Source organism: Alexandromys fortis, unplaced genomic scaffold, assembly GCF_014885135.2.
Source record: "Alexandromys fortis isolate MF-2015 unplaced genomic scaffold, M_Fortis_MF-2015_v1.1 scaffold_18, whole genome shotgun sequence".
In the NCBI taxonomy this organism is placed as follows: domain Eukaryota; kingdom Metazoa; phylum Chordata; class Mammalia; order Rodentia; family Cricetidae; genus Alexandromys; species Alexandromys fortis.
Genome location: NW_026067897.1, coordinates 13,809,268 through 13,827,527, shown reverse-complemented (window position 1 = coordinate 13,827,527; position 18,260 = coordinate 13,809,268). Strand labels below are relative to the sequence as shown.

Genomic DNA, 18,260 nt, shown 5'->3' with positions numbered 1-18,260 from the left:
CTTTTAGAGGATCCAGATTCAATTCCCAGCACCCATATGGTGGCTCACAACCATCTGTAACTCCAGTTCCAGAGGATCTGATTGTCCTCTTCTGGCCTCAGTGGGCATCAGGCATCTACATGGTACACAGACATTCATGCAGGCTAAACATCCATGCAGACAAATATTTAAAAATCTTGTAAACATATTTAAAAAGTGGAATACAACTGGGAAAGCGATCCAACATCATTTTCTAGCCTTTATATGTGTACAGTCACATGCCATGAAAACGTACATACACACAAAAACATACAAAAAAAAAAAGAACCCTGAAAACAAGAATGAAATTTCTACATTTGGAAGAATAATAGTATAAATAATATAACAAAAGTGAATGATACATAACCTAAAATTTGAAACAGGTAATTAAAGAGGGATTATTTTCTACAAAAAAGAAAAGAAAAAGAAATACAGTATCTTAAGTAAACCAGTTTGTTTGCTTTTATTCTACTAAAATTACTCAGCATAAACTAAAACAATGGTTCTTCAGCTACTTCCTGAACTCCACTTTCAGCTTCTAGTCCAAATAGCTTTAGCAGTTAAGTAAACATATCACTACCACCCACTCAAATCAGTGCTGTAGAACTCTGCTTCCTCCTATCATCCATCCTCATCCACTGAGGGAATCTCTGTGGCCTTGTTGAGCTCATCAAGGGCATCACATTCAGTCCCAACTAGGAATCTATCATCTCTTAACCTGGTAGATCTCTCTTCCTGCTTACCAAGAAGCCTCACATCAATCCATATTCAGTCATAACCACATTCCCATCTTCTTCCATCTACTCCTTTCTTTTTCCCTCTTAACAAATGTAAAATGTGCTCCATGCATTTTATTACTTGGTATGCAGCTGGTGGTGTTGTTTTGAAAAGTAAAACCTTCTTAGGTGATAAAATGTCACTGGAGTAAGTTGGTCCCTGGGGAGGTGCTCTGGCTTTATAGCCAGGCCTCACTTCCCTTCCATTCTCTACTTACTGAGTGACTATAATATGACCTTCATAGTCTTACTATAATGCCTTAAACCGTGAGTCAATGTAAATTCTTCCTTCTTTAGGTGTAGTGATAGTTTTTGTTTTAACAAATAAAGCTTGCCTGAAGATCAGAGTGCAGAGCTAAGCCACTAGAAGCCAGGGAATGGTGGCACACACCTTCAATCCCAGGACTCAGAGGCAGAAGGATCTCTGTGAGTTCAAGGCCACCCTGGGCTACACAAGACTAACTCTGTCTAAAAGAGAAACAGCTCACACAAAGGTGATCAGGTGGTGCCAGCACTAAGGAGGTGGAGACAGGAGTGGCATGGCTGGGTGGAGAGAACATAAGATGGGAGGAGACAGGAGCTCAGTGCAGATGGTAGTGCAGATGCAGTCTGAGGTGCAGCCTGAAGCAATCAGTCAGAGGACAGAGGCTGAGGATTCCATAGAGGTAAATAGTATCTCCAGTGGCTGGCTGCACTGCTTCTCTGATCTCTCAGCTTTCACCCCCTAATATCTGACTCCAGGTTATTAAGAACAATTAGAATTCACACACAGTTAAGTATTTTGTGTTAGCAATAGAGAAAAGTAACAAATACAGAATGTCCCATAAGGCATACAGAAAATTTACAGTAAATAACCAGGCTACTATTACTAAGTAAACAGATATCAATCTGTAAAAGAATTTTGATACCCTGAGAGCAAGAAAAGTCCACTGAAGGGTCTTAAATAAGAGAATGACATGCCTAAAAAGAAATCTACCTCAATAAATAAGGATTAACAGCACGTAAAGATTAACACATATATGGTAAGACTGTCCATCTTTTCCAGCAGCAAACAAAACAGACATTCTGGAAGATAATCTTCCCACTGAACTCAAATCAGGCCTTTTAGGGCAGACATTCAATTAACATCAATCAATTATAATATTACAGGAGATAAAACCTGATGACAGATCAAAGACCAGAAGCTCTATCACAAATATACTGGAAAAAATAATGAACTATTCTACAGATTAAAGGGAAACATGTTTTATAAAGAACAATTTAAAAATAAAATAGTGACATTATAGTTATATATCTTTATGAAATAGCATTTTGTGGAACATAAAGTATAAATTACATTAGAATAGTCTGCTTTCAAAAACTTTATTTGCTCACCTTTATTACCTTTATTCAAGGATATATTCACCATCAACCAATGATTAAACAACATTTCCCCTTCCTACACTAGCTTTCATATTCGGTTTTAGATCATTCCAGATGATTATCTCGATTAAAGCACCTGGCACTGATAACAAGCACGCACTGGCTAGTAAAGGCAGCTACCCCAGGCAGTTAAGCTTTTCCAGCAGAAGCTGATTCTTAGACTTACCATATATTTGGAAAGGTAATTAGGATCTTAAGCGTACATTACAACAATGGAAATCTTTTTAAAAACCTCACTTCATGATGTACACTCTTCACCAATTATTTCCCCCCAAATGGCCCCCAACATGCTTACCTTTTTCCGTACTCCTTCTTGAGTGCTGGACAGTTTGAGCAAAACAGGAGGAAGGAATTTAGATATAATATTTTGTAACTGTTCATCTGTTTCAGCATGGCCAAGTCGTAAAAAGACCCGTTCGAGCTGATCTACAATATAAAAAAAAACAAGAGAACTTAACAAACCAAACATAACCAAGCCTGTTTTTATAACATAATCCTATTTTCTGTACTGCAGATCCTTCAGTCAAGAATTTCAATTAGACTAGCCCTTCAATTGACTCTGACACACCAGGAAGTACTGCTTTAAAGGTCTAATAGCTAATCATGTGCTACTCTGCAACTGTCTGGGGACATTTAATCTCTAGAAAGGAGAACAGCCAAGAGTAAGGAAATTCCTTCCTACATACAAAGTTACTTTGTCTTTCTGAAGGACTTAGTTATTAAGAAAGGATATGCAGGGCGGTGGTGGTGCATGCCTTTAAACCCAGCACTCGGGAGGCAGAGGCAGGCCTGGCTAGCAGAACACAAGAGAAGAACTTTAACTAGATGTCAGGGACAACCTAACTGATGAGGTTTCTCCAAAGACAGAATCACTGACTACTACTGTATTGTAGCTGAATCAGAAAAATCATAGACAAGTTTCCCACAAAAAACTTACAGTGAGAAAATGTTAGACAAGACCATAGGGGTGTGTTCAGCAAAAGGTAGACAGCAATTATTAAACAAGCCGCCGTGTATCTTTGACCAGTATACTATAGGACAGAGGGAAAGGTGACAGAGAGGGAACTCGCACAAATGCCAATCTAGCTGCAAATTACTGTCAACTTTCTGGTATTTTCAGTATTGGGGGAAAATGGTACTGTATGAGATACTTGTTCCTCAAAGTCTTTTGCAAAAAGCATCATAGCACTAAGCAAAGTGATGCATAACTATAATCCAGCATTTAGAAGGCTGAAGTAAAAGAATCACGCTGAGTTTAAAGTCACCCTGTTCTGCATAACAAGATACTGTCTCAAAAAGGCAGATGAGGATGACTCACAAGTAAAAAGCTCTTGCTGTACAAACAAAGATCCAAGTTCAAATAACCAGAATTCAGGTAAAAACCTGGATATATATAATCACGTGGCTATAACTGTAACATTGTGAATAAGCAGACACACAAGGAATGCCAGGGCTTACTGATCACCAGCCTAACTCCAGGTTCGGTAAGCAAGAGAAACCCTGCCTCAAGTGAATGACGTGTAGAGTAAGAGCAACACATTCAAAACCTTCTCTGGCCTCCCTGCTATAAGGACACACATTTCTGCACACATACACAGGCATGCATACTACACACCACAAACACATACACACACACACAAACATCACACATCACTTGTAAAAAAAATTATCAGTGGCAATGAATGAGCTGGAAATGTTCTGTATCTTGATCTGGGCAACATGCACTATATCTCAATTTAAGAATAAATTTTTAGGGGGCTGGAGAGATGGCTCAGAGGTTAAGAGCTCTGGCTGCTCGTCCAGAGGTCCTGAGTTCAATTCCCAGCAACCACATGGTGGCTCACAGCCATCTATAATGAGATCTGGTGCCCTCTTCTGGCATGCAGGCATACATGGAGGCAAAATATTGTATGCAAAATAAATAAATAAAACTTAAATAATTAAAAAAAAGAATAAATTTTTAAGTCTTCACTATGTAGTGATAAAAACAGAAAACACTTTCAGGTAAACTAATATAGCTACTAAAATTTACTTTAGATAATAAATAGAATATTAGCCAATAGACAGGTGTCATAAGTCATACAAATGAAACTCAGACTACCCACTGACTGATAATTAGCCAAACAGATACTAAGAATTATTTTGTTTGCCTCAAATAATCTCTCTGTGAAGAAAGAAGGGCATCTATTAGTCGAGTGAGTCCTAAAGGGACAAGAAACAGCAACACACTCGTAGCAATGTGCAAACCCTATATCCAGCATGAATCTTGTTTCTAAATATCATTCTGTAATAAAGGGGAACAGATTTCTCAGCAAAATAACAATCCCAGGGCTTAGGACAGGAAAACGATTATATTAGAAAGGTCAGTCTAAATATCTTACAGTATTAGAGATGACATGAAGCATCAAGAAGGGATAGAAATCAACTGAAAGAGCTCCGATAGTAGATCAATTAATAACAGAACACAATAAATAGCACAGCACTGGATTAAAAGCCAAACTAGAAACATCTATGTTGATGTTAATAAATGATTAAAGAAACTAAAAGAAAAAAGAAGCTTATCTTTCTTATGGAAAAACAAACTACTATATGTAGTATGTTCCTAAAGGAAAGTATAGCTTCATTCCCTTTTCTCTTTTCAAGGTAGCCTGTATATAGTTACTACTTACAAAAAAACAAAAGAAAATAAATTAACTTTACAATGAAAAAACACTCTCACCCAAGTAAAGAGAGTTAACAGCAGTGACATCATATAACATGTGCATGATGAGATATAACAAGACAGGCATTTCAGCGCTCTTGGGTTCATTCCAAAATCCATCATCCTAGTCTACTTGTAGTGAAACAAAAGAAGAGCTAAACTGGAAGACACTTTATAGGGTAACTGGTTGGTATTTCTCAATAATGCCAAGATCCTGAAAAGCTGGGGGTGGGAGGGCGACTAATATATTGCCCCAGAGAGGTTAGGTTATATAACTAAATGCAGCCTTGTACAGGATCCTGGAAGAACAAAAGACATCAGAAGAAAAGCTAGTAAATTCCCAAATTCGAGTTTAGTTTAAGAAATTAATAATAAAGGTAAAATAGAACAAAGAATCAAAATTAGGCAGGTAAACTGAGAGTACTAGATCAAATGATTCTATTTAATGAATGCTCAGTATTGTAAAAGAAATTCTTTTCTTCCCCCAAGAAAGGGTTTCTTTGTGTAATCTCGGCTGTCCTGGAACTCACAGAGATCTACCTGTCTCTGGCTCCTGAGTGCTAGGACTAAGGGAGTGCACTGCCACCTCCTGGCTGTAAAACAAATTCTTAAGAATGGTAAATTCAACCATAGCATCTGTATGCTGTGAACATGTTTCATTACCATTGATTCAAAGAGAAGCTGCTTTAGACTGTGCTTTAGACAGAATATAGTTAGGCAGAAAATCCAAGCAGCAATAGGGGGAAAAAGAAGGTGAAGTCAGGGAGACGCCATGTAGCTGCCGAAGGAGAAAGACGCCAGAACCTTACCAGTAAGCCACACCCTCATGGCAATACAAAGAGTAAAAGAAATAGGTTAATTTAAGATATATGAGTTAGCTAGAAATATGCCTGAGCCAGTGGCCAAACAGGGTTGTAATTAATATAGTTTCTATTGCACTGTATGTTACATTATAATTAATATAGTTTCTATGTGCTTATTTGGGTCTGTGTGGCTGGGAAACAAAAGTATAGTCTCCAGATACAATCTGGGAGTGCCAAGGAAAGAGCATATTCTTCAATACATCTCAGCTCAAGACAGTAAAAACTGCCCACAGACAAGCTATAATCACAGGAACACTATTCTACAAAGACAGTTAAATTTTCACAACAAATTAACATAGAAAAATCTATGCCAAAGTTTAAAAAAGGGGATATACTGTACTCATTTTTCACATACTCCTTCATAATGGAATGTGATAATACAAAGAGCACCAAACATCATACAAGGTTACTTCCAAAGCAGGCAGAGTTTGAGCTCTGTAATTCAGTGAAGCGGGATCAATGTACAACTAATCAGGACATCTTTTAGAGACACTATGTACTTTTAAATAGAAGCTAATCAAGCTGGGTGTGACTAACACACTCCTATAATGCCAGCAAGTTGAAGGCTGAGTCAGGAGGCTAAGAAGTTCAAGGTCACCCTGTCCTACACAGCAAGAATCTGTCTTAAACAGAGGAGTGGGGGCACAGAGAGATGGCTCAGAGGGAAGGTGCTTGCTGCCCAGCCTGACAACCTGCGTTGATTCCCAGGATCACAAAGTGGAAGGAGATAACTCCTGCAAGTTGTCTATTGACCTCCATACACATATGACATGCATCCCTAAACACACACTGGCTAGGACCTGCACGAGGGAGAACATGCAATATTTTTCTCCTTAAGGTTGTAACCCATAGTGATTTTAATTTGTATTCTAATAAATAAAGTTTGCCTGAAGATCAGAATGCAAAGCTAAGCCACTAGAGGCCAGAAAGTAGTGGCACACACCTTCAATCCCAGGACTTGGGAGACAGAGGCAGACGGATCTCTGTGAGTTCAAGGCTACCCTGAGGTACACAAGATTGATCCAGAAATAGATCTAGGTGGTGGTGGTTCACATCTTTAATTCCAGTATTTGGGAGTCACACACCTTCAGGGGACAGGGGGCTGGGTAGAGAAAGGAATATAAAGGGGAAGAGACAGGAACTCCCTGAAGTGTAGAGTCTGAAGGTCATCCATTCGGTCTGAGCATTGGTAGAGGTAAAAGGTCTCTCTAGAGGCTTACTGCTGTGCTTCTCTGATCTTTAGCTTTAATTCCTATACTTGTCTCTGGGTTTGTATTGTTTGAGCTACAGTAACCCCTCTTGAGCTTTTACCCATCCACCTGGTATAACACGGGGGGGGGGGACCTCAACATTTGAAAATCTCTCAATCGTGGACTTCCAGTTTTTTTGTTTTTGTTTGATTGTTTTGGTTTTTTGAGACAGAGTTTCTCTGTCGCTTTGGAGCCTGGCCTGGAACTAGCTCTTGTAGACCAGGCTGGCCTCGAACTCACAGACCAGTTTGGTTTTTTTTAAAAGATTTATTAATTTGATGTATATGTACTCTATCTGCATGGACACCTGTGTGCCAGAGTGGGCATCAGATCTCCTTATAGATGTCTGTGAGCCACCATGTGGTTGCTGGAAATTGAACTCAGGACCTCTGGAAGAACTGCCAGTGCTCTTAACCACTGAGCCATCTCTCCAACCAGGACTTTCAGCTTTCAAGAACAATAAAAATATTGGGCTATGTGTATGGATCCATTGGAAGAAAGCCTCAGTACCACATTAAACCAAACATGTGACACTTAGGAGGTGTCAGCAAGAAAATTTTAATTTCAAGGGTATCCTTCACTAATTTAAGGCTAGCCTAGAATACATGAGGTCCTGTCTCCAAGAAGGAGGAAAATGAAGGAAATTTTTTTCATTATAAATTATCTAGTCTTAAGTATTAAGACTAAGTATTAAGTATAAGTATCTAGTCTTAAGTATAGCAACAAAAATAGATAAATATCTCAAAAGGACCTTTTCAAAACTAGGAAGAGATAAGACTATTATGTTCTGAAGATTCAAAGAGAATCTAACTCACATCCATCTTTCTTAAGCTGATATGGGAGCTGATATTCTTCAAATCATCATGGTAAACTCTAATATATGATAAACAGAATGAGACAAGAACAAGTTCCATCTTTCTCAATGTTCTTATTTTTCTATTCAAACTCACATTGTTTCATTTATGAAACTTACTATTTCCTTTAAATAATCAGTTAAATGTTTCGGTGGGTGGGTGAGGGGTGGGGGAAGAGAGGAAGATGGGGATAGAGAGAAATGATTAATGATTCATACTGTCAACTTGACAGGATCTAGAATCACCTAAGAGACAAAAGTCTGGGCAAATCAAAGAAGGAGCTTCTAAATTCAGTTAAATGGGTTAAAAGACTCACCCTGAATACCAGTGCTACCATTCCAAGGACTGAGGTCCCAAGTTGGAAAAAAAAAGAACAAAGTGAGTTAAATATAGCCACTTACTTCTGCTTCCCAACTGTAGGAGCAGTGTGATTAGATGCCTCAAATTCCTGTGTGCCTTCTTCCTTTATTAATTTGCTTTTGTTAGGCATTTTATTATAGCAACAGGAAAAGTAACTGATTCAGTGTGTGTGTGTGTGTGTGCGCACATGCATGTGCATGTGTGCTGTATGCATATACAAGCCCACAGATGTGTGGAGACTAGAAATCAATGACAGGCATCTCCCTCCACTGTTCTCCATTTCATTTTTCACTGAATCTGAAGCTCACCAAATTCAGCAAAGCGAGCTGAGCAAACCCCAGAGATCGTATCTGCCCAGCACTGTGATGACAGCTACATGCCACCCTCTGGCATTTATGTGGACACTGGAGGATCTATCTCAGGCCTTCGTGTTTGTACAGCAAGGATTTCACTAATGGAGTTTCACATCTCCTCAGTCCAAACACTGGAAATGTATTTTAACTGCTGTTTTTCCACTCATATAGTAACATTACATAACCTCAAAACTGGAACATAAGATATATTAATTCATACTTTGCCTTTCTTGTGTGTATGTGTGTGTGTGTGTGTTGTTTTGAGACAGGGTCTCCCTACAGGTGTGTATCACCACACCTGATCTACTTTTCCTCTTTTAATTAACATAAATCTCTTACTTTAGACCTTTAGAGTGAAATATCTCAGAACTTTTCAGATTTTACAAAGGCACCATGTAAGACATGTGATTCAAAACTCACAATATACCCTAAGCAAACAGCAAAATTGTAATCTTCCAGTCTCAGCTTCATAAGTATGGGGATTATAGGTAAGCAAGCCCATGTGACTTGTAAAAGATTTTTAAATTTTATTCATTATTATTATTATTGTGTGTGAGAGTGAGGAAGAGGGAGAGGGGAAGGGGGTAAAGACATGAGGGCAAGCATGTTTGTGCCACAGTACACGTGGAGAAGTCAGAGAACAATTTTGTGGAGTCAATTCTCTCCTTCCTTCCACCTTATGCAGGTTCTGGGAATCAAACTTCCATCATCAGATTTGCACAGAAGCTTAATGCACAGCAAGTTGACCCACTAAGTCATCTTCATAATGATTCTTCATAATTGGTTGTGAGTGGGTCCACACCACGGTGGGTGAGACTCCATGGTGGGTGAGAGCCAGACACACCATGCAGACAGATTACAAGGGGAGTTTTATTGGAAGAGGAGATAAAAGGGGCAGAGAAAGGGGTCAGAGAAAGGGGCAGAGAGGGACAGGGTTGGAGGCGGGGCAAAGACCTGTTTGCCTCTTCAGAAGAACAGCAGATAAGAGAATGGAAATTGGCAAAGCTTGTCTCTTAAAAGAACCTTTTGCACCTGTGCAGCAGCCATAGGACCCTGGGCAGGTCAGGGCCTGAGTGCATCCTCAGAGATGACAGAGGGCAGCATAATGCCTGAATCCTAATAATCTTGAGGCCCCTTATAAGAGTTTTCACATATTGGGCAAGTAACTCCCACTTTTTCCCCATACGATAAATATTTTCCCATTTCCCTTCTGACCCTCTATAGTTTCTTCTTTTTCTTTTCCATACTTCAGCTTTTAAATACAGTTCAATTTATCATTACTTCACTTTATGGTCTTTTAATTTTCTTCTCATCGTGCTTAAAATGTTTTTAGCAAGCCAAGACTATTATATTAAAATTTATGATGTATAGAAAAACAAGTAATGGACTGGAGAGATGGTTCAGTGGTTAAGAGCACTAGCTGCTCTTCCAGAGATCCCAGTACCCACATGGTGTATGGTGACTCATAACCATCTATATAATGTGTAATGGGATCTGATATCCTCTTCTGCCATTCAGGCATTCATGAAAATAAGAGTACTCATATACAAAAATAAAATAATTTTTTTAAAAAATAAAAAATAACACAGCAGATCTAACTGAAACTTGGCTCAAGAGCATTTTCACCATTCAGATTAAGAATGGTGCATCATGTCTGAACTGTTTCTACAAACAGTATACTTTATGTTAAATACTAGCTTATCTTCTTGGAGAATTTTGGTACATTTGGGCAAAATATGCCAAGATGACCAGCTTCAGATGAAAACTGTGACATCGCGTCTCTAATAGTACCCTACTAGACACCACTCCACATATGTCACAGCTCATTAGGACAGGAACTGGAAGCCTCTTCCGTGTGACAGCCAGGAAAGGAATCCTGAAGCTTGAACATGGTTTCCTCCTGACTTCATCCCATAACCTTTCCCTTCGGTGGCTTCAGTGCACAAACATTTGTTGAGTCCAGTGAGTCCTCCTACACTGAAGTTCTCAATCTAGTAGTAGCCTTGGAGAGACCTAACACATATATTTACCTACATTTTCTTCTTATACCTTATGATTTTGCCTTCTGTATTCAAGTCTTTGTTCTGAAAGTTTCCTTTAGCATATGAAGGAATGTAGAAAATTTAAATTTTTCCTGAAGTCTTTAAATTTGTCCATTGTGAAATAAAACAAAGAAAATATTCAAAACACAAGCACTCACAGTTCAATTAATTATTAGGAATGCTCATATGGGCAGCTCATATAGCTACCACCCAAGAAAGAAAGAAAGGAAAAAAATAATACGTGTTCTGAAATATGACTAAAAGTAGATTTGTTAGCCAGGTGGTGGTGGTGCACGCCTTTAATTCCAGCACTATGGAGGCAGAGGCAGGCAGTTAGTTCTCTGTGAATTCAAGGCCAGTCTGGTTTACAGAGCTAGTTCCAGAACAGCCAGGCCTACACAGAGAAACCCTGACTCAAAAAAACAGAGAGAGAGAGAGACAGAGATAGAGACAGAGAGACAGACAGCGACAGAAGGACCAAGCATAATAAGAGCATGTAACCTTAGTACTCAGAGGGCTGAGATAAAAGGACAAAGCGTTCAAGGCTAACTAAATGCGCAGTAAAAATCATCTCTAAAGGGTTAGGGGGAGGGAAGAAAGGAAGAAAAGAAAGGAAAGAGGCTGGGGGTGAGGATGAGAAAAAGATTTGAAGGGCTGCAAGTTTAGTTTACTGCCATAGCATAGTCTTACTATGTCCAAAACCCAGGTTCAAACTATAGCATCAAAAAAAGAAAGAAAAGAGATAAATCCTTACTATACTCAGAGTTGAAAAAAACTTGGCTACTTTTCTTACTGCTGTGATTTTTAACACATGACAAAAATTAACTTGAGAAGAAAGAATATTTTGGGTCCCAGCATGAGGACACAGTCCATCAGACAGGAAAGACAAGAGTATAATGCAGCTGATCAAATTGTATCCACAGTCAGCAAACAAAGAATAAAGAAATCTGGTATTCAGCTCATTTTGTCCTTTAAAAACAAGGTTTAAAAAAAAAAAAAGAAAAAAAACCTTTGTATGTGTGTCCATGCACATAAAGCATAACTGCCTACAGATGCCAGAAGAGGGCATCATATCCCCTGGAGCTGATGGCTATGAGCCACCCATCACTAGCGATAGGATCCAAACTTAATTCTCTGCAAGAACACTATGTACTCTTAAATGGCCGAGCCATTTCTTCAGCCCTCCTTTCTCATTTTTATTCAGCTCAGGACCCGAGCCCATGGAATGGCATTACCCACACTTAGGATGTGGCTCCTTCCTACCTTTATGTCTAGACATTTGTTTCCCAGGTGATTACAGATCCTATCAGGTTGATAATTAAGTATTAACCATTACAGAACTGGAAAATTATCTAACATAAAAACAATCATATCTAGTAGCTAAGCATGGTATCACATACCTGTAATCCTAGCACTCGAGAAGAGAAAACAGAACCAAAAATTCAATGTCACTCTGAGCTGTAGCCAAGAAGGAAGGAAAGAAGAAAAGGAAGGAGAGGGAAGGGAAGAGGAAGGAAAGAAAGAGTGAGGGAAAGAAGAGGGAAGAGAGGACCAGAACAAAAGGGAAGGAAAGGAAGGTGGGAAGAGGGATGGGAGAGAGATAGCTAGATACAAAGGCAACGACAGAGACAAATACTGAATTTTACTGGAGCCAAATGCTGCAACCCTGGGGAGTGGATGCACATAGAAAGGACTGCACATAGCCTCAGACTGACCCAAAGAAACTGAGAAATAGACTAGTCAGAACAAGGCAGGGCAGGCTTGTACACAGATTCTAATTCCATCAGTCTATTACAAGCTTTAAATGTACAGACTCCTGCCCACGATCTGTCTTTTTGTTAAGGCACAGGGGAAAATGGCCTCATTCATGTTGAGTGGGAATACCAGCAACATAGATAGAATCATCTAACAATCACCAAGTCCTGCCATGCCCCCACCCCCAAAAAAAGTACTCAAGAGTCAGTGCAAGCTGTTTGGAAAAGTTGTGACTAGAGCAGGACATCCTAAGGCCAAAGTCATCGCTTCAACAGCTGCTATGGTGAAAGTGGTTCCGTGTACCTACCAAGTGCTCAAAAGTGCCAAAGAAAGTACTTCTCCATTTCAAGGCAAGCAGGTGAAATGAAAGGTTGCTACTACTTGTTTCTACAAAATTGAAGGCAATGTCAAGTACTGAGATTTGGAAGGCATAGAATAGGTCAGAAGTTTATCAATAATAGAAAAAGGCTTACAATTATCAAGGTAAAAAAGAGAAGAAAACATGATTAAAACATAAAACTGAAGAAATGGTAAAGGACCTTATTAAGATTAGTGAACACATACTATAACATATATTTCCTGGGCTGGTAAGATGATTCCATGCCACCAAGCCTGATGATCTAAGTTCAACCCCAGAACCTACATTATGGAAACAGAAAACTAATGCCAGCAATATATTCCTTGACCTCTACATTCACTCCATAGATACATGCACACACACAAACGTGAAATATGTGTTATATATATATATATATACATATATATACACACACATATATATATTACTTCTTAAATTTTATGTTTTAAAAAAGCTTGCTAACTACAAAACAATATAAATTAACATATAATATTATAAATGAGGAATTTATCCAGTTTTTCAGTTTCAGAACACATGTTCAGCTAAGATTAATTGTAGACTCTAACAGTCAGTAGAAAAACTATGCTGGATGTTCACACCTTCATTTAACACCACCAAGAGAAAACTAAGACAGGCCTGAAAGCTAAAATTGCATGTGCCAACAGACAGAAAAGCACATTTGCTATAAGTTAAAAAACAAGTTGCTGAAGCTGGTTCTCTCTTCCCATCGTGTGAGCTCCAGGAACCAAACTGTCAAGTTCAAGATTGTCAAGCTTGGCGGAAAAATGCCTTTACCTACTGAGCCATCTCTCTACCTAAAAAATAACAATAATAATAAGTAAATAAAATATATTTTACTTGAACACAAAGGCAAATAAAATAATAAGTCAAATAGCAAAACAAATCCAGTGTTACATAAAAATAATACATCATGCTAAAGAAGAGCTTATTTCAAAAACGTTTAAAAAGTCAGTTTACATTTAAAATCAGTATATTTAACCATACTAACAGAATTAAGATTTTAAAATCCTATAAAATTTTAATATACTTAGAAAAGGTACTCAGGTTGACAAGATATGAATAAATTGTCCATACTGAACAAAGTTGAAAGAGAATTTAATTAATCTGTTAGGAGTTTTTTAATTTACAGCAAACACTGTACTTAATGAAAAATTAATTATATAAATTGCATGCTCCCTTGTTTTGGGAACAACAGAATTTTCACTAGTATAATTCTATTCAGAGACAGGAGGGATGGTTCAGTGATTAAAACTCCTTTCTGGTCTTGGGGAGGGCTAGGTTTTGTTCCCAGCACACACGGAGGCTCACAACATGTGTAACTGGAGTTCCAGGGGATTCAATATCCTCTCTGTCCTCTGTGGGAACTAGAAATGCCATGGTGCACATACAACATGCAGGCAAGCACTCATACATAAAGCAAAAATAAATTTTAAAAAAAGTTTATCAAGGGCTAAGAATGTAAGTAAGTTATAAAGCACTTGTTTAAAAAAATGTTGTGTTTAGACCTGGGTCTCATCTGTAAGCTGCCATATCATAAATACATACTTTTTCTTTTAAATCTAAAGAAAAAAATCAGAAACCCATTCTCGTCCTAAGCCTTTCAGACAGGAGTTATTTCAATTTATACTAACAAGGTGTCAGTTATCCCCAAACTGATCTATAGAAAATATTACCCAATAATAACTCAAAAAGTATTTTAAAGATTACTAAATAAAAGGTTTATTCTACCACTTCTACAAAGGAATAAAATTTGCAAAGGATGACTCTCTTTTTCCATCTTCCTCTCGGAGAGGCAGCTTCGCTTCTGCCTCTCTCCCCACTTCTCTGTCTCTTTCTCCTCTTCTCTCTCTCTCTCCCTCTCTCTCTGTCCCCCCCTTTACCCTTCCTCCTCCATAACCCCCTGAATAAACATTCAACCTCAAAAAAAAATTTGCAAAGGATGACCTTGAAGCTAAAAAAAGAGAGAAAATTGCCAATATTTGCCAAATTGATGCTCAAGAAGAAAAACAGTTTACATGACAAGATTTTGAACCTTGCCAAAAACAACAATAACTAAAAGTACCATATAGTACAAAAACAGATCAGTTGGAAAATAAAGAAAATCCTTAAGAGACAGACATGTGTAAGTCATCTGCCTTAGAACAAAGTTATAAATAAAATGAGTAAATGAATAATTGTGATTTCAGTAAACTACACTAAAATCAATTGCATTGTAATAAGGGAAAACAAAATACAACTCCTACCTCATCACACGTCAAAGAAGATGAATCATAAAGCTAAATATGAAAATCTAGAGATAGTTAGTGGTGGAGTATGTACTTATGAACAAGACCCTGGTTTCCATTCTTGGCACCACTCCCAAGAACTCTAAATATGAAAGATAAAACAATACAATTTCTAAGGGGAACAAAAAAAATATTCTCATGGAAACAGAAAATGAGAGCCTTAACACAGGAAGCTATTCGGTAGAGGAGTATGGGAAATAACACAGAATCCCAGCATAACAGAGCAGAGCTTAGAAATGTAAATTTGAAAACAACTAGTCTGGAAGGAAATAACCATTATCTGACAAAATGTAAAAATCTACATCAAATATCATATTGTATACAAAACGTGGACAACACAGAATGTACACATAGTTACTACTTCTAACCAAACTGAAGGGTCATGAAAATGGAGTGTAAAAAAAAAAATCAACAGGAATTTTTTAGCTCCCAGTATTTCACAGCATGTATAGTATCTATGAGAAGAGAAAGTAGAGCAAGAAAGTCATGTTGCACACAAGATCAGGGTAAAGAAGCCAAGTAATACACAAGAGAGCAAAGAGTTTAAAAGGGAGTATTATTTAAAATGTGTAAAACAGAAATAAAAACCATAAGGTACTGTCCTGTATGTTTTTGTGTGCCCACTTGACAAAAGATGGTCATCACAGAGGAAGGAGCCTTTCAGGTGAGGCTCAGTTGAGGAAATGCCTCCATGAGATGCAGCTGTAAGGCATTCTCTCATTAGTGATCAATAAAGGAGGGTTCAGCCCATTGTGCGAGGTGCCATCCCTGGGCTGGTGGTCTTAGAGTATATAAGAAAGCAGGCTGAGCAAACCATGGGAAGCAAGTCAGTAAGCAGCACCCCTCCATAGCCTCTGCATCAGGTCCTCCAGGTTCCTACCCTGTTTAAGTTCCTATCCTTGACTTCCTTCACTGATGAACAGCAATGTCAAAGCAAAATACCAAATAAACCCCTTCCTCCCCAACTTGCTTTTTGGTCATGGTGTTTCATCACAACAACAGAAATCCTAAGACAGGTACCTAGAAATGAATCTAACAAAATATGTCAAAATTCTTTAATGAACTATAACTTAATTCTAAAGACCAGAATAAACAGACTAGAAACATTCAAATTTCTGTGTCAGCTGGAACAGGTTAGTTGATTCCGTGATTAAAATACGCATCAGTTCCAACACTTGAAGCTGACACAAACTTCCCACAATACTTCTTAGCCAAAGCTCAGTAGGGAGGCTCTGCTCAGCAGTCAGCAGTAGGGCCAACTCCAGCTGAAACCCAGCTGCCTTGGCGTCACACTCTCAACCCTCTGCTCAACAAAAAGGTTAAACTAACCTCACTCATGTCTTACATGCACACCATGTCATGTCCCTAACAAAAAGGCCATCAAGCACCAAAATGTCTTTTGTGCCCAGAAAAGAGAGCAAAAAATATCTGGTAAACAGTAAAAATGTCTATAAATAAACCCAGTATCATAAAAATAGTAGAATATTCCACAACCAAATATTCTCTATAGACAAGAGTTCTTCATGAAAGTTGAAGAGATAATTATAAAATTCAAGTGGAATATGAATAAAAAAATAATATGGACTATCAAATAACCAGAATTTCCACAAAAGTGAATGGACCTACTACATCTTAAGACTTATAATAAAGTTACTGTAGTTAAGAGTATATACAATAAAAGTATTTACAAGGGAACAAATCAGCAGACTGAAATAGAGACTATAGCAGACAACCAGAAACACATGAAATATAAAAATCACTTCCAAGTAAATTAATAACATGGATAAAATCAAGATATTTTAAACTTTAAATGCAAATCTGAAAATGAAAAATTGAAACAGTACACTCTCAAGCACAAAGCATAAGATACAAACAAGATATAAAAAATTAGTTCTATAAAGTAAAAAGGAGAAGAGGAATAAGTTATAAATAGCTAGTATGTTTTTAAACTAAAAAAGAACTAAATATAAATACTTCAAAGAACTAAGCTGGGTATGGTAACTCAATCTGAAGACTCCAGAGAGCTGCCACAAGCCTGAGGCCAGTGTAGTGAGTTCCAAGGCCACCTGGGCTACAGTAATAGGCTGTCCCAAAAGCCAAAGACAAGGAAGGAGGAGGGAGGGAAGGAAGGAAGGGGGAGGAGGGAAGGAAGGATGGAAGGAAGGAAAGAAGGGAGGAGGGGAGGAAGAAGGGTAACAGGACGGACAGATGGACAGCTGTGATGCCACAGGAGCATGCACTGAATGTGAGCTGAACGCCTGAAGACTGAGCTTGTATAGCCTCTAGTCAAGACTTCTTTCATCTTTCTGGAAATAAAGACATCAAAACAAAATGAAATACGCAGGCAAGTGCACAATCAAGGTTTTATTACTGGTTAGAAAAACATTGCAGCAGTGACATTAAAGAACCCCTCTCCACTCTGCAGTACAGAAATATAGTTTTCCAAGAGTCACTCTGGTGGAGTCTCAACAGTTTTCCACTCAACTTCTTTTCTGCAAACTTTCTCTTCTTAGTTATTGTATTCTTGAAGAGCCTGAGCCATGAAGAGCTTGCCTAAGTTTTGGGCAGTGAACTCTTTAATGTTCTGGCAGTAAGTGTTGATCTGGCCTGCATATTTGAGAAAAATAGATCACAATTAATATTCAACAAACAGCAAAATTTTCCTAGAATCTTGAAACCAAAATCACCTGTTGTAGGGAGGGGACCCACTTGTTTATCCCATCTGCCTGGCTAGCTTAAACCTGAAATAATCACCCAGAAACTATATTCATCAAAACACTGCTTGGCCCATTAGCTCTAGGTTGTTTTTTTTTTTTAAAGATTTATTTATTTATTTTGGTTATAGGTTTCTGTCAGCATGTGTGCCTGCAGGCCAGAAGAGGGAACCAGATTTCATTACAGATGGTTGTGAGCCACCATGTGGTTGCTGGGAATTGAACTCAGGACCTCTGGAAGAACAATCAGTGCTTTTAACCTCTGAGCCATCTCTCCAGCCCCAGCTCTAGTTTTTTATTGGCTATTTTTTACTTCTTAATTTAACCCATTTTTATTAATCTGTGTATTGCCATGTGGCTGTGGCTTATTGGCAAGATTCTAACCGGCGTCTCAAGCAGAGGATCCATGGCATCTCCCTGACTCTGCTTTTTTTTCTCCCAACCTCCAGTTCTGTTTTCCCCGCCTACCAAAGTTTTGCCCTATCAAA

The 18,260-nt window shown here is 38.3% G+C and overlaps 1 protein-coding gene across 4 annotated transcripts in view; it reads right to left on the bottom strand.

Annotated features, from left to right (window-relative positions):
- The window catches only part of Ecpas (Ecm29 proteasome adaptor and scaffold), a 119,316-nt gene that overhangs the window by 87,446 nt on the left and 13,610 nt on the right, over positions 1 to 18,260 (bottom strand). For all 4 annotated transcript variants that reach the window (XM_050164636.1, XM_050164626.1, XM_050164607.1 and 1 more), the window contains one exon: positions 2,512 to 2,642. In XM_050164636.1, coding sequence (XP_050020593.1) covers positions 2,512 to 2,642 — 131 coding nt within the window. The remainder of the gene's footprint in view (positions 1 to 2,511; positions 2,643 to 18,260) is intronic.